At 51.2% G+C, this 17162-nt stretch overlaps 2 protein-coding genes across 3 annotated transcripts in view; one reads left to right on the top strand and one right to left on the bottom strand.

Moving 5' to 3' along the window:
- polr2h (RNA polymerase II, I and III subunit H) overlaps window positions 1-17060 on the bottom strand; it is a 31179-nt gene extending 14119 nt beyond the window's left edge. The window contains exon 1 of the mRNA XM_072474318.1: window positions 16879-17060. Within this exon, the coding sequence (XP_072330419.1) occupies window positions 16879-16900 (22 nt within the window). The 5' untranslated portion in view covers window positions 16901-17060. The remainder of the gene's footprint in view (window positions 1-16878) is intronic.
- plaat1 (phospholipase A and acyltransferase 1) overlaps window positions 1-17162 on the top strand; it is a 63572-nt gene that overhangs the window by 34088 nt on the left and 12322 nt on the right. The gene's annotated exons all lie outside the window — the stretch shown is intronic.

Below are 17162 nucleotides of genomic sequence, written 5' to 3'. Positions count from 1 at the left end.
CAGCTGGCTTGGTTCTTAGCCCATTTACCTCTGACTCACAAAGTTGTCGGTTAAAGCACAGAGTTGGACTGACATTCTAATGTAGACTGAGAGAATGTAGCATTGCCAGAGGTGTTGCCCTATGAATGACATGTTAAAATGAGGCACTCTCAACCTGTTTGTAAGGAGGTTAAATAAATCAAAACAATACTGCAGAAAGCCCAAAGGAATATAGAAAGTGCAAGCATGAAATTAATAGGAAAACAAAGAGAGGCATGGAAAATATTGGCAAATAAAATCAACAAAAAAAACAGTCAGTCCTGCCAACCCAGGAATCAGTCTGGTAAACATTCTCTGCCCTCCTTTGATCGCAACAACATCCTTTCTTAGATAAGAAGATAAAAACTGCACACAATATTCCAGGCGTGGCCTCACCAAGCTCCTGTATAACTGTAGCAAGACATCCCTGTTCCTGTACTTGAATCCCCTCGCAATGAAGGCCAACCTATCATTTGCCTTCTTTATCGCCTGCTGCACCTGCACGCTTAGGTTCAGCAACGGGTGTACGAGGATACCCAGGTCTTGTTGCACATTCACCTCTCCTAATTTATGGGCATTCAGATAATAATCTTCCCTCCCGATTTTGCGACCAAAGTGGATAACCTCACATTTATCCAAATTATACTGCATCTGCCATTTATTTGCCCACTCACTCAACTTGTCTAAATCACACTGAAGAAGCTCTGCAACCTCCTCACAGCTCACCCTCCCACTAAGCTTTGTGTCATCTTCAAATTTGGAGATAATGCATTTAGATTCTGCATCTAAATCAGTGGCATAGTGGTTAGTACTGCGCCCCACAGCACCAGGATCCAAGGTTCGATTCCAGCCTTGGTGACTGTGGAATTTGCACTCCCCTTCTGCGTGGGTTTCCTCCGGGTTCTCCAGTTTCCTCCCACAGTCCAAAGATATGCAGGTTAGGAGGATTGGCCTTGCTAAATGACTCCTTATTGTCCAAATGTTAGATGGGGTTAGGGCGGGGGGTAGGCCTAGGTAGAGTGCTCATTCAGAGTGTTGATGCAGACTCGATGGTTGAATGACCTCCTTCTGCACTGTAGGGATTCTATGATTAGTCTGAGGTGTCATGTGAAAAATAAGAACAAGAATATCTATTGGTAGATTGTCAGAAAAGTGATATAACATTCTAATACGAATTTAGAGATTGGCTTAATTTTCTAGAGATCATTTTATCTCATATATGGAGCTCAGAGTGATGGTCTTGATCAAGCCAGCATCTGACTGAGTGTGAGACCAAGGAGCGCTGGCTAAATTGAAGTAAATGGGAATCAGGGAAAACTCTCCAAAAGTTGGAGTTATACCCAACATAAAGGAAGGTGGTTGTTGGAGGCCAATCATCTCAGCTTTACAGGATTTCCTCAGGTTAGTGACCGAGGCCCAAGCATCCTTATGTGTTTCAACAATAACCTTCCCTCCATCATAAGGTCAGAAGCGGGAATGGTCACTGATGATTGCAGTCATGCAGCAAGACATGGACAACATTCAGAATTGGGCGTCGACAAGATGGTGCCAGCATGGGAAACTGCCAGTGTTGGCTGAGCCAGATGATGCAGGGTCATCCGGGGCTCACACCCAGGTGAACCCTGGGGCCCTATGCGCACCGATCAGGATTGGGAGGCAACCCGGACCCATCCCATGGAGTGGTGACAGTGACCACCAGCTCCCCCGGGTTTCACCCCTCTGATGAGGCAGCGTCTCGCAGTCAGCACACGGGATAGCGCTGTATATGTGCCAGCGAGAAATGCGACAGGGTCTTCCGGCCCCAGAGCGCCCAGACGTTGCCCGCCAGGAGCATCAAAGGCCACAGGACAAGGTAAGCAGCTGGCTGCCTCCACTTCTGATGTGCATCCTGGGGACACACCTAGATGTAGCAGGAGGGCTAGAAGGGCAAGGCACATGGAGGATCACTACGGGCACCATGGGAGGAGCGAGAGGGTGGGGCATAGGTAGAAAGTGAGGGTGGGGGATATGGGCGGCACCATTGGAAGGGTCGGGAATTGTAAAACACAATAAACATCCTTTATCATAAGCAGTATAACACCTCTGTCACTTTCCTCTGCAATGTGGCCCGACCTCCGAACCCTTGGCCCAACTCTCCAATATCTCCCCCCCACCCCAGAGCATTCACCCACGTTCTGGCCGCGGACATGTTCCCGGAGATGTGTCCCATCCCGGGGTGTTCGGATGTTGGCTGCTGCATGTGTGGTGTTGCCTCCTGCAGTGTTCAAGCACAGTGTCCAGGCATCAAAGTGTGATTTGGATGCGAGGCAAAGACTCCCACATGCTACATTGCCCGCTCACCCACAGGAATCCACTTGGGTTGTGTGAAGTGCTCACTTTGCCACATTTGCCAATTCCCTATTAGCAGAAGCCTTCAGCCGCACAGCCAGATGCCTCGGCAGTGGGTGGGGTTATGGGTAGTTTGTGGGGCAGAGACAAGGGTTGCGCCTGGAACGGGTACACTTGATCCATGGGTTGGCACGCTGGTGCCACAAACAGTTGCCCCCCCCACCACCCCCACAGTGGAGCCCCCTTTCCTATGAGCAAAAGTGCTACGAGGCCGGAGAATCGCGCCCAATGGATTTTGTATATGCATGTGTGCCATGAATAACATCATTATTGCTTTCGTAGCGGAGGGCAAGGTTGGGGGGGGGGAGTCCGTGGAATGTAACCTTTAAGAGTGCGAGATTATGCAATCAACTACTCACAGGCTTAAGAAATAAAAATGTCTCAACTATTATCAGCAACTTTATTGTTGCTGGCAAACATTTTCTAAAGCAGGTTTATCTAGCCTGTCATACCAGAGAGAGTGCAATTCAATAAAAAGATATCTGCGCCAATATGTTTTACTTACACAGACCAAAATAACTAGTTTGACTACAGTTAGTTGTGATTTTTAGTTATGGAATCATCTGTCTACCATCCATGTATTTTAATTGAAAGAAATTAGCCAGGGAACTGAAATAACCAGGAGCACTATGCAGTTGTGCAAAACAGTTTGAGAATTTTCTGCTTCCCCTGTTAATGTTGTCCCTGACTGATGGAACTATCTGCTCACTGTATTACCTCTTGTATAATTCATTAATAGTCAAGTGGAAACTACCGCATCAATTGCCATTAAAGTGCTAGTCAAAACGATCATTCTGAGTATCATCTGTCCTGGGATTCCTTTTACTCAAGGTGAGGAGAAAAAAAGAGAGAAGTCATCTTACATAGAAATTGCATTACTGTAATTGAGAATTTGTATAAATCAGTCATTTTAAATATTTTCTTTGTTTTATACACATAAGTAAAATTGGTAACATTAGGTCTAAATTTAACATGGCTGTGCCCGCTTTAGGGGTATAAAATGGGTGCAGTAACCAACTTAGCAGCACAGAGGTCAATGACCAATATGTGTGGAAGTTCAGGCCACTGCTAAACTAGCTGGAGCCTTTATTTAGGCGCATTTTAATGTTGAAATGAGGCTTCTGTGCTCATTTCAGATCAAGGCTCAAATTTGTTTGTTCCTGTCAGAGTTTGTGCACCTTAAATAGCTTCAACCAACGATGCATGAAGAGACGGTGAGAGGTTGCCCTGAAAGAGGTACACAAATGTACACAATGTTGTTTATTGCTGAGTTCGAAGTCACAGGCTGCCTCCTCCTGTCTTCACAGAATAGCAGCTACTACCAGCTCACCTCCTAATCATCTTCCCTTCCTTCTCAGCATTCAAACTAACCACTGGGCCTCAGCTACGGCTTATTCAGGCCCTGACTGATGAGCAACATTGGGTGCATGATTAAAATTGAAGAACAAATAAACAAATTTATTCTGTAAAGGAGACATTCCATTAACAGCAATCCGATTTTTGTATTTGCTCGTATTTATCTGAGGAAAATAAATTTAATTATGTTGGGCTCGCAGTTCAGTAATTATTCTCCAGGTTAGGAGAGTATTGTTAATAACTGCTGATGATTCTGTTGTATGTTCATGAAAGCCAGTGTTCCAACTGACAGATGCACATTCCAGAAACCACGAGGTTCCTACCCTAATTTTGTACAGAAGCTAATTTTTTTCTGACAATAGTTACAGCTGAGAGAAAAGGGACTACATTGTCTATTGCACAAACAACCTTCATCAGCTGTGAAAGAAATATAGAGTGTGCCTTTGGACACAATGTCTTGAGTTCATAGTTGTTGGTGGCATTTTGTAAATATATGTATGTTCTCTTCTTTTATGGGATGCGGCTGTTGCTGGCAAGGCCAGCATTTGTTACCTATCTTTAATTAGCCTTGAGAAGATGATGCCACCTTGTTGAACCTCTACTGTCCATCTAGTGCAGGTACACCTGCAATGCTGCTGGGAAGGAAGTTGTAGGATTGGAATCCCGTGATACTGAAAAATATAGCAATATGGTTCCAAGTCAGGATGGTGGGTGATTTGGAGGGAAACTTGCAGGTGGTGGTGTTCCCATATGTCTGCTGCTCTTGCCCTGCCATGTGGTAGATGCCGCTGGTTTGGAAGGTGCTGTCAAAGAAGGCTTGGATTGTTGCTGCAGTGCATCTTGTGTGTGGTGTACCCTGCTACCACTGTGCATCAGTAGGCGAGTGAATGTTTAAGTTGGTGGATGGGGTACTAGCCAAGCGGACGTTTTTCCCTGGATGATGTTGAGCTTCTTGAGTTTTATTGGTAATGCCATTGCTTGTGAAGGGGAAGTCGTTAGATTCTCTTTTGTTGGAGATGGTCATTGCCTGGCACTTGTGTAGCACAAATATTACTTGCCACATATGAGCCCAAGGCTGAATGTTGTCCATTTTGGCAGGCACAGCTTCAGTAGCTGAGGAGTACTGGACATTGTACAGTAATCCAGGCAAGTGGAATGTCCTTGTACCTGACTTGTACCTTGTCGATGGTGAACAGGTTTTTTGAAGTCAGCAGGAGAGTTACTTGCCACAAAATCCCCACCCACTGACCTGCTTGTGTTGCCACAGTCTATGTATGACTGGTCCAGTTTATTCATGTTCAATGGTAATCCTCAGTATATTAATAGTGGGGGATTCAGAGATGGTAATACCATTGAATGTCAAGGGGAGGTGGTTAGATTCTCTCTTTCTGGTTATGCCATTGCTTGGTTCTTATGTGGTGTGAATATTACTTGCCATTTATCTGCCCAAGCCTGAATGTTGTCCATGTCTTGTTGCATGACTGCTTCAGTATCTGAGGAGTTGCTAATGGTACTGTACATCCTGCAAACATCAGTGACCATTCCCGCTTCTGACTTTACGATGGAGGGAAGGTTATTGTTGAAACACATAAGGATGGTTGGGCCTAGGTAACTAACCTGAGGAAATCTTGCAAAGCTGAGATGATTGGCCTTGAACAACCACCTTCCTTTATGCTGGGTATAACTCCATCCTTTGGAGAGATTTCCCTGATTCCCATTTACTTTAATTCAGCCAGCGCTCCTTGGTCTCACACTCAGTCAGATGCTGGCTTGATCAAGACCATCACTCTCAGCTCCATATATGGGATAAAATGATCTCTCTAGAAAATTAAGCCAATCTCTAAATTTGTATCAGAATGTTATATCACTTTTCTGAGTCTACTAATAGATATTCTTGTTCTTATTTTTCACATGACACTTCAGACGAATCATAGAATCCCTACAGTGCAGAAGGAGGCCATTCAACCATCGAGTCTGCACCAAACCTCTGAACGAGCACTCTACTTAGGCCTAACCTTTGGACACTAAGGGGTCATTTAGGATGGCCAATCCTCCTAACTGGCATATCTTTGGACTGTGGGAGGAAACCGGAGCACCCGGATGAAACCCACACAGACAGGGGGAGGACGTGCAAACTCCACTTCGAGGCTGGACTCGAACCTGGGTTCCTGGTGCTGTGGGGCAGCAGTGCTAACCACTGTGCCACTGGTTTAGATGCAGAATCTAAATCTATTATCTCCAAATTTGAAGATGACACAAAGCTTGGTGGGAGGGTGAGCTGTGAGGAGGTTGCAGAGCTCCTTTAGTATGATTTAGCCAAGTTGAGTGAGTGGGCAAATGAATGGCAGATGCAGTATAATTTGAATAAATGTGAGGTTATCGACTTTGGTAGCTATATTGGGAGGGAAGATTATTATCTGAATTCCCATAAATTAGGAGAGGTGAATGTGCAATGAGACCTAGGTGTCCTCATACACCAGTTGCTGAAGCTAAGCGTGCAGGTGCAGCAGGTGATAAAGAAGGCAAATGATAGGTTGGCCTTCACTGCATGAGGATTCAAGTACAGGAGCAGGGATGTCTTGCTGCAGTTATAGAGGGCCTTGGTCTGACCACACCTGGAATATTGTGCGCAGTTTTGGTCTTCTTATCTGAGAAAGGATGTTGTTGCTATCAAAGGAGTGCAGCAAAGGTTTGCCAGACTGATTCCTGGGACGGCAGGACTGACTGGTGTTACAGGAGAGATTGAGTCGATTAGGATTTTATTCACTGGAGTTGAGAATAATGAGGGGTGATCTCATCGAAACATAAAATTCTAACATGATGAGACAGGGTAGATGCAGAAAGGATGTTCTCGATGGTGGGGGTGTCCAGAACCAGGGGTGACAGTCTGAGGATACGGGGTAGATCATTTATGATTGAGATGAGGAGAAATTTCTTCACCCAGAGAATGGTCGGCCTGTGGAACTCGCTACCAGAGAAAGCAGTTGAGACCAAAACAAGATCAGCCAATTAATGGACGATCAGCCATGATCATAACGAATGGTGAAGCAGGCTCGAAGGGCTGAGTGGCCTCCTCCAGCTCCGATTTTCTATGTTTCTAATCTAGACCAATTAATCCTACTGCAGTTTTGATGTTGACCTGATAGGACACTGGGTAGAGGTCAGACATTAGAGAGATGGAAAATTCAAAGAGCCATAACTCGATTGTCCTTGTGGGTCTCTTTGTAACAACCTCAAAAACAAAGAGGCCATTTGGAGCAATCCTGCTCATTTACAGAAAAGCAAGCGCGGTCAGAGTTGACTAGAAGAGGGGTGAGGGGGAAGCATTTGAATAATACATATCGATAATGTTACACTTCCAACAATAGTTATGCTGCATTGCGCAGGTAGATTTGGCAATATTTACCTGTATTTTCTGAAGATGTGATACTTAATTGAAGCTTTAACATGCTTAGATTAAAAAAAATATGCAACTTGAACATTTTGTGTTGGGGCAAAGTAATGTTAAAATAATTAGAAAGAAAAGAGAGAATGAAGCGCAGGAGGAAAGGGAGGCAAGGTATGTTGATACGTTTAATTTTTAAATAATAATAATCGCTTATTGTCACAAATAGGCTTCAATGAAGTTGCTGTGAAAAGCCCAGAGTCGCCACATTCCGGTGCCTGTTCGGGGGGGCCGGTACGGGAATTGAAGCCGCGTCGTAGCCTTGTTCTGTATTACAAGCCAGCTGTTTAGCCCAGTGTGCTAAACCAGCCCCTATTTTGAGTAGAATTCTCCCATTTCGGACCAAGTCCCGTGACGGTGCAGGAACATGGATGTTTACCGTTGTGAGGCCTGCAGGAAAACACACCATGGGCACGATTTACCGGCCTTATCTCGCTCTACTTGGTGTCGCGACTAGGCTGTTGAATCCCACGAGAGGCCTCGCACGAGATTCGCGACGCTCGAGATGTCTCGCAAGATTCAACCGAGCCTCATGAGATGTCACAATCTAGATCTCGCTCTCGCTAGTTGAGATCCCGATCAGCATATTTTAATGAGCTATTAGGCTAATTTAAATATGCATGTACCGGATTATCCCAGCACCCGATGGCTAATGGCCTCCCAAGCGAGGCATCAATTGGGTGCCGTTTAGTACTGGTCCACGCAAACGTGGACCAGGCATAATGGCACCTGGGGGGGTCTCTCAGGCCATTAGAGACCCCTTGGTGGTAGGAGACAGGGCAGGGTGGCACCCTGGCTTTCACCCTCTGGCATTTGGGCACTTTGGTACTGCCAGCATGGCACCCTGGCAGTGCCACCCTGGAAATGCCAGCGTGCCTAGGTGGCACTGCCAGGGTGGCAGGGCATGGGTGCCAGGGAGGCATTGCCAAGGATTGGGGCCTGAGGGGGCCATACCCATGAAAGGGGAGAGAGGGAGGTATGAAGGGTGTGTGGGTGCAGGGCAGGTATGTGCCGTGTGGGTGAATTCAACAGACCCGCTGCCAATCCAAACATAGATGGTGTAACCTGTCCTATCCCAACAAACGTGACCCGCTGCCATGAACTACTACCAAACGCAGGTTCACCACCTGCTGCCCATATTCGACCGGGACCATTGAGGTGCCCGTGATCGCCAGGGGACCCCCTCCATATAAGTGACAAGGCAGGCGTTGGTGTCTCGAAGGGTCAGTATTTGAAGGCCGGAACCAGATCTGGTCAAAAGTGTTGCGGCTGATCGTGGATACCGCGGCTCCGGTATCGTGCTCCATCCGAATCGAATGCCCATTTACGTGATTGGGGCGACCAGCGGTGATGCCACACGATGCAACTGTTGACAGGTGCGTGGGATGTCAGTGTCACTCCGGACTGGTGCTCCAGGATGTCTCAGGCTGAAGTTCGAGGGCTCCGGTCGCTGTCCGTGCCCTCTTCCTTGCTGCTATCCACTTGGGGTTCGCGTTGTGGTTGGGGTTGGGGGTGGAGCACTCGAGAAGGGCCCACCTCAAGACCAGGAGATCCTGCAAGGCACAAGATATGACGCATGATTGGATCGCGGGTTGGGGTGGTGGTAGAAGGGGTTGCTGGGGGATTGGGAGGGGGTGGTGACAGGCATGCCATGGGGAACCGTAACTCAGCGGGGTCTCACTTGCTCAGCCGATCCTGACCTCCGGCCCACCAACCTGGCCCAGTGCCTGCTGCTCCACTGTGGTGAGGGGCCGCCATCGGTCCAGCGGTCCCCCTCCAGTCTTTTCCCTCTCCCGCCGGTTGTGGTCTGCCTTCTCCTTGCTGGGAGGAGGGGGGTGACTGAAACGCACAGTGTTAGATGGTCGAACACGTGCAGCACAGGGGGCGGGTAGCTGGTGACCTTTGTGGCCAGGGCACCCGGCTATGGTGACTGGTATGGGTGCTGGCGTGAGGTAGTTTGGTTGCCCTCTGGGTGGTGCAGGGTGGGAGGGGGATACAGTTGTGTGGGACTGGAGCTAGTGCCAGGGATACAGTGCTGCCTACTCACCCTGGCTGCCCTGAGGAGGCGTGCAGTTTTTTGCGACACTGCTGGCCGGTCCTGGCGGTGGTCTCATGTCGCTAATGGTGTCTGGCATTGCGTCCAGTCCTGGTGGACGGCGACAGGTGGCAACCTCCTTGCCATGCTGGAGTACAAGGTAGCCCGCTTGTATTCCACGTGGCGCCAGTGCTAGTCCATTAACGGTTAATGAATTGCTTCCAGAGCAGTGCCAAATCTGCTGTTGCTGAAGCCCACCGATTCTGTCCCGACGTCAGCACTTAGTCTCTGAAACGGAGAATCCCGACCGGGATCTTCCACTAGTGCCTGCCATGGCGAATCAGAAAACCTGCTGGAGGCCAGTATGAAACTGATTTGCATCCCGCTAATGCAATGCAGATGAAGGCCCAACTGGAATCTTCCCCCGCACCCGAATATCCGTGACACCAGTGGGAAAACATGCCAATCCAGAGTACGTTTGGAAGAATGTGACGTGCAGAGGTACTCTCCCGAACAATGCCTGGGGCTGCCACCTGAGTTTGGCATGGAGGTTGCCAGCGACCCTGGGACACCACAGCAGTGGGTGGGGGTTGTAGCTACAGATGGATCTTCCAGCTTCATTGCCATCAGGAAGGTCCATCTCACTTCCGGTTGCGGCCATGCCTGGATAGGTCGCACGTTCGGCAGCTCCCGCCGGGAATGGACTTTTGGGCTCTCTAGAGGGGCCCCAACGGCACTTGTTCGACGGCTTACAGTGTGGGAAGGTGACAGCAAGGTCCCCCCAACAGTATATGGATTGGACCAGGAGTGGAGCGGTGAAAAAAGGTATCTTGGAGCAGCGAAAAGTGAGAGGGAGAAAAAGCAAGATGGCGGCGGGTGGAGACCAAGCAGCATGGGCGCAGTGGTCGCAGGAGTTTCATAGACGCTGCTTTGAGGAGCTGAAAACCGAAATGCTGGCGCCAATGAAGGCGGCGATTGAGAAGCTAGTGGAGACCCAGAAGGCCCAAGGGGCAGCGATCCGAGAGGTGCGGCAAAAAGTCTTGGAGAACGAGGACGAGATCTTGGGCCTGGCCGTGAAGGTGGAGGCACATGAGGCGCTGCACAAGTGGTGGGAGGAAAGATTTGAGGACCTGGAGAATAGGTCGAGGAGGAAGAATCTTTGGATTCTGGGTCTCCCTGAAGGAGTGGAGGGGCCCGATGCCGGGGCATATGTGAGTACGATGCTCAATTCGTTGATGGGCGCGGGAGCCTTCCCGAGGCCCCTGGAGCTAGATGGGGCGCACCGGGTCCTGGCAAGGAGACCCAAGGCCAACGAGCCCCCAAGGGCTGTAGTGGTGAGGTTCCACCGCTTTATGGACAGAGAGTGTGTCTTGAGATGGGCCAAGAAGAGCGGGGCAGCAGGTGGGAGAACACAGAGATCCGAATCTACCAGGACTGGAGTGCAGAGGTGGCCAAGAAGAGAGCTGGCTTTAATTGGGCAAAGGCGGTGCTCCATCGGAAAGGGGTGAAGTTCGGTATGCTGCAGCCAGCGCGATTATGGGTCACATTCCAGGATCGGCACCACTATTTTGAAACGCCTGAGGAGGCTTGGAGCTTTATACAGACTGAAAAGTTGGACTCAAATTGAGGGTTTGTTGTTGGGCGGGGATGTTTGCTGTATATATGGTTTTCACTACGTGTAGGGAATGTTCCCTTGGTTGGGTGCTGGATGGGGATGGGTGAAGCGATTTGATGGGGAGACTGTGGGAGAGTGTGGGCGTCGGTGTTGGAGGGAGGGGAGGCCCGGGGATGGGGAATTGAGGTAAGGCCGCAAAAGGAGATGCGCCAGAGGGGGCAGGGCCTGCTCAGGAAAGCGCTGGGGAAGGACGGAGGAGGGGGTTGGAGGGGGGGCGGTACTGGAGAGGAGCGCACACTGACTGCCAGGGAGGAGGGGGGGGGGGTGGATTCCCACACTGGCGGGGTCGATGGGAAGGCGGGAGAGGCCGGGGTCAGCAGGAGTCAGCTGACATACGGGAGTGTTATGGGGGAGCAAAAGAGCTAGATACGGATCTAGCGGGGGGAGGGGGTGGGGAGAGGTGGGGTATAGGGTTGCTGCTGCATTGGCCAAAAGGGAACTGGAAATAGGAGAGGTGGTCGGGGTGGGGGTCCGCCGTCTGGGGGACTGGAGGGTGCGGGAGGCGCGGGCACGTGACTGGCCTAGAAAAGGAGATGGCTAGTCGGCGGGGGGGGGGTGGTGAGCAGCCCCCCTCCGGCTGATAACTTGGAATGTGAGGGGCCTGAATGGGCCGGTTAAGAGGGCCCGAGTGTTCGCGCACTTAAAGGGACTGAAGGCAGACGTGGTCATGCTTCAGGAGACACATTTGAAGGTGGCAGATCAGATCAGGCTGAGAAAGGGATGGGTAGGACAGGTATTCCATTCGGGGCTAGATGCGAAGAACAGAGGGGTTGCAATACTGGTGGGGAAGCGGGTGTCGTTTGAGGCAAAGAATATTGTAGTGGATAATGGAGGTCGATACGTGATGGTGGGCGGTAGGTTGCAGGGGGTGCGGGTGGTACTGGTAAACGTATACGCCCTGAACTGGGATGATGCCGGATTTATGAAGCGCATGCTGGGTCGGATTCCGTACCTGGAGGTAGGAAGCTTGATAATGGGGGGGGATTTCAACACGGTGCTGGATCCTGCATTGGATCGCTCTAGGTCCAAGACGGGGAAGAGGCCGGCTGCGGCCAAGGTGCTTAGGGGGTTTATGGACCAGATGGGGGGAGTGGATCCATGGAGGTTTGCCAGGCCCCAGGCCAGGGAATTCTCATTCTTTTCCCATGTACATAGAGCCTACTCCCGGATAGATTTTTTTGTTTTGAGTAGGGCGAAAGTGGAGGGAACGGAGTATTCGGCCATAGCCATCTCAGACCACGTCCTTGACTGGGTGGAGCTGGAGTTAGGAGAGGAGAGGGATCAGCGCCCATTGTGGCGTCTTATTGTGGGATTATTGGCAGATGAGGAGGTGTGCGGGAGGGTGCGGGGGTGCATTGAGAGATACTTGGAGGCCAATGACAACAGCGAGGTGCAGGTGGGGGTAGTCTGGGAGGCGGTGGTCAGGGGAGAGTTAATCTCCATTAGGGCCCATAGGGAGAAGAGAGAGGGCAGGGAGAGGGAGAGGTTGGTGGGGGAGATCTTAAGGGTGGACAGGAGATATGCAGAGGCCCCCGAGGAGGGACTACTCAGGGAGCGGCGAAGCCTCCAGACGGAGTTTGACCTGTTGACCACAGGGAAAGCAGAGGCACAGTGGAGGAAAGCACAGGGGGCGACGTACGAGTATGGGGAGAAGGCGAGCCGGATGCTGGCACACCAGCTTTGTAAGAGGGAGGCAGCGAGGGAGATAGGTGGAGTTAAGGATAGCGGGGAGGAATACGGTGCGGAGTGCAGTGAGAGTAAATGAGGTATTCAAGGACTTCTATGAGGAGCTGTACAGATCTGAGCCCCCAGTGGGGGAAGAGGGGATGCGACGATTTTTGGATCAACTGAGGTTCCTGAGGGTGGAGGAGCAGGAGGTGGCTGGTTTAAGGGCACCAATTGGGTTGGAGGAGCTGGTTAAAGGATTGGGGAACATGCAGGTGGGGAAGGCCCCGGGGCCAGATGGGTTCCCGGTCGAGTTTTATCGGAAATATGTGGACCTGCTAGGCCTGTTGCTAGTGAGGACTTTCAATGAGGCAAGGGGGGGGGAGGCAGACCTTGCCCCCGACAATGTCCGGGGCGCTGATCTCTCTGATCCTGAAGCGGGACAACGACCCACTGCAATGTGGGTCGTATAGACCGATCTCACGCCTCAATGTGGATGCTAAGTTGCTGGCAAAAGTGCTGGCTACGAGAATTGAGGACTGTGTCCCGGAGGTGATCCATGAGGACCAGACGGGTTTTGTAAAGGGAGGCAGCTAAATACTAATGTGCGGAGGCAACTCAACGTGATTATGATGCCATCGGTGGAGGGAGAAGCGGAGGTAGTGGCAGCTATGGACGCGGATAAGGCCTTCGACCGGGTGGAGTGGGAGTATCTTTGGGAAGTGTTGCGGAGGTTTGGGTTTGGGGAGGGGTTCATTAGCTGGGTCAGGCTGCTATACAGAGCCCCAGTGGCGAGTGTGGCTACGAATCGGCAGAGGTCGAAGTACTTTCGGCTGTACCGAGGGACGAGGCAGTGGTGCCCGCTGTCCCCCTTGTTGTTTGCATTGGCAATTGAGCCTTTGGCCATGGCACTAAGGGAGTCCAGGAAATGGAGGGGATTGGTCCGAGGGGGAGAGGAACATCGGGTGTCGCTGTATGCGGACGACCTGTTGCTGTATGTGGCAGATCCAGTGGAGGGGATGGTGGAGGCCATGCGGATCCTAAGGGAGTTTGGGGACATCTCGGGCTATAAGCTCAACGTAGGGAAAAGTGAGCTCTTTGTGGTGCACACAGGGGACCAGGGAAGGGGGATAGACGACCTACCATTGAAGAGGGCAGAAAGGAACTTTTGGTACTTGGGGATCCAGGTGGCTGGGAGTTGGGGGGCCCTGCACAAGCTCAATTTGACACGGTTGGTGGAGCAGATGGAGGAGGATTTCAAAAGATGGGATGTGCTGCCAGTCTCGCTAGCGGGCAGGGTGCAGTCGGTTAAAATGATGGTCCTCCCGAGGTTTCTCTTTGTGTTCCAGTGCCTTCCCATTATGATTCCCAAGGCCTTTTTCAAACGGGTAGGTAGGAGCATCATGGGTTTCGTGTGGGCAAATAAGACCCCGAGGGTAAAGAGGGTGTTTCTGGAGCGGAGTAGGGACAGGGAGGGCTGGCGCAGCCGAATTTGTGCGGCTATTATTGGGCTGCCAATGTGGCGATGATCCGTAAGTGGGTAATGGAGGGAGAGGGGGCGGCGTGGAAGCGGTTGGAGATGGCGTCCTGTGTGGGCACAAGCCTGAGGGCGCTGGCGACGGCACTGCTGCCGCTCTCGCCGACAAGGTACACCATGAGTCCGGTGGTGGCGGCGACGTTGAAGATCTGGGGGCAGTGGAGACGACACAGGGGCGTGGTGGGAGCCTCGGTTTGGTCCCCGATTCGGGAGAACCATCAGTTCGTCCCGGGAAGGATGGATGGGGAGTTTCGGAGCTGGCACCGGGCAGGGATTAGAAGAATGGGGGAACAGTTTATAGATGGGACATTTGCGAGCCTAGGGGCGCTGGAGGCGAAGTTTGGGTTACCCCCGGGAAATGCTTTCAGGTATATGCAACTGAGGGCGTTTGTGAGGCGGCAAGTGAGGGAATTCCCGCTGCTCCCGGCACAGGGGATTCAGGACAGGGTGATTTTGGGTGTATGGGTTGGAGAAGGCAAGGTTTCGGTGATCTACCAGGAGCTGAAAGAAGAGGAGGAAGCCTCGGTAGAGGAGTTAAAGGGCAAGTGGGAGGAGGAGCTTGGGGAGGAGATAGATGAGGGTCTGTGGGCTGACGCCCTGAGTAGGGTTAATTCTTCCTCCTCTTGCACCAGGCTCAGCCTAATACAATTCAAGGTTACTCACAGAACGCATATGACAGGGGTGAGGTTGAGTAGGTTCTTTGGGGTGGAGGACAGATGTGGGAGGTGCTCGGGAAGCCCGGCGAATCACGTCCACATGTTCTGGTTGTGCCCGGCACAGGATGGGTTTTGGAGGGGTTTCGCGAGGACTATGTCCAAGGTGGTGAAAGTCCATGTCAAGCCGAGTTGGGGGTTGGCACTATTTGGGGTAACGGATGAGCCGGGAGTGCAGGAGGCGAAAGAGGCCGGTATCCTGGCCTTTGCATCCCTGGTAGCCCGGCGGAGGATCTTGCTATTATGGAAGGACGTGAAGCCCCCTAGTGTGGAAGCCTGGATGAATGACATGGCAGGGTTCATTAAGCTGGAGAGGATAAAGTTTGCCTTGAGAAGGTCTGTGCAGGTGTTCTTCAGGCGGTGGCAACCTTTCACAGACTATCTCGTGGAGCGTTAGGAGGGGGTCAGCAGCAGCAACCCAAGGGGGGGAGGGGGGAGTGGGGGTCTCCTTCGAGGGGGGTATTTGGGTGGGTGGGGGGGGGGTTCCCCAAGGGTACCTTTGAATGTCATATGGGGGGGGTTGCTATATACGGGGGAAACCCAATGCATAAGTTTTGTATTATTTTTGATTGTTGTGTTTGTGTTCTTTTTTCTTTTTGTTATGGGGGGTGGTTTGTTATATTTTGTTGGAAAATCTGAATAAACATTTTTTTAAAAAAAGGAAGGTCCATCTTCCAGCGTCAGAGTGTTTCTAGCATTCCATCTTTTTCAGAAGGTTCATTTTCTTTCTTCAACGGTTGGTCAGTAATGTTGGGTGCATTTTCAATATGGCGCCCAGATATGATAGTGAGACTCCTGCCATCATGTCCGACCCACCACGGAATATGGCCCAAAATCCCATGGTGCATAATTAATGAGGTCCGGACTGGAAAATGCAGGGCGGAATTCAACCAAAAAATTTCTAAGTGCAGGATTTTCCAGCTGCATTTGCCCAGCGACTGGAGAATCCTGCCCAAAGTCAATGGATTTTTCCATTGTTGGCATCCCACCTGTGGCATTCTTGCGGCGGGCGTAGTGGAAGAATCCAGCCCTAAGTGCCATTTTGGGTGTGTTTGGGTGGGGTGTTTCCCTCCGGCATTTCAGGTGAGATCCACACCGCTATTCAACCACACTTAAGTCATTTTTGGGGGCCTTGGTGACTTTCTCCCCAGTCTCGCACACACTTCAACATTTTTTCAACAATGGGGAGCTGAACTCGCCGGCGAGAACAGCTACCCTGTGATTGGACTGCCATTTTGGATGGATCAAGTGAGCTTGACTGTCCCCACACCCCTACACACAGACAATGTCACCTCCTGTACACATGGGCATTACACCCCCCCCCCCCCCCCCCAAGTTAGGACACCCTGCTTGGGCAGGGGTTGCTGAGGGAACCCATTTTGAGGCTTACCCAACCACACTTTCCTGCCCTCCCTTCAATACTCCAACCTTTCACCTCCCTGTTATAACCCCCATGGTGGTCAAGAAATAAGGACAATCCAATTCCCCGTGAACTCCATTTAATATGAACTCCCCCGGTAACGGGAGCGGGGCTTCCCCTTAACAAGGGGAGCCCTGACTAGAAAAAAAACCCTCACCTGGGTGCAGGTCAGGGAGGGAGACCCTTCGGTCTCCGTCGGACGGGGGCCGTTGGCAGTGGCCCCCCCGCCGATTCTACGGGCCCCGATGGGCCGAGCGGCCGCCCGTTTTCGGCCAGTCCTGCCGGCGTGGATTAGACCAGGTCCACACCGGCGGGACCTGGCTTTGAGGGCGGCCTGCGGAGTCCTGGATTGTGTGGGGGGGATCCGGCCCCGGGTTGGCGGGCCTGGAGGTCAGGATCATCTGAGCAAGTGAGACCCCGCTGTGTTACGGTTCCACATGGCATGTCTGTCACCATCCCCTAATTTTTGGACTCCTGCTGAATTCTCCCACCCGCCCTCCATTGAAGCTGCCGGCAGGGCCATGGGGAGAATTGCGCCCTTTGTGTCAGTTCTAATTGTTGACAGTTATTACTGACTCTGACAAAAGCAAATTACTGCGGATGCTGGAATCTGAAACATTACTTACCTGACATTTGCACCAACGGCATCAAACGTTGGCTTACTTCACCTTCAAAATGTGTGTGAGGTGGAAAGTGAAAAGCTGGAGGGAAGTCGGAAGGGTCAGTAGTTTGGCGTGAAGAGGGGGTTGGTTCAGATTGGCCAATAAATTCATCCAAACGGGGCACACTGCTGCTCCAACAACAGAAACACACCTTCGTTTGGAAAATAAAGCTAAAAAATAGTTTCTCACTTCTGCTGAAGGCTTATCGTGACGCATCTGACCCCCTACATGAACATTTAATTTACACG

The sequence above is a fragment of the Scyliorhinus torazame genome, chromosome 14 (assembly GCF_047496885.1).
Source record: "Scyliorhinus torazame isolate Kashiwa2021f chromosome 14, sScyTor2.1, whole genome shotgun sequence".
In the NCBI taxonomy this organism is placed as follows: Eukaryota; Metazoa; Chordata; class Chondrichthyes; order Carcharhiniformes; family Scyliorhinidae; genus Scyliorhinus; species Scyliorhinus torazame.
The sequence above is the reverse complement of the archived record's forward strand: the minus strand, read 5'-3'. Positions and strand labels throughout refer to the sequence as shown.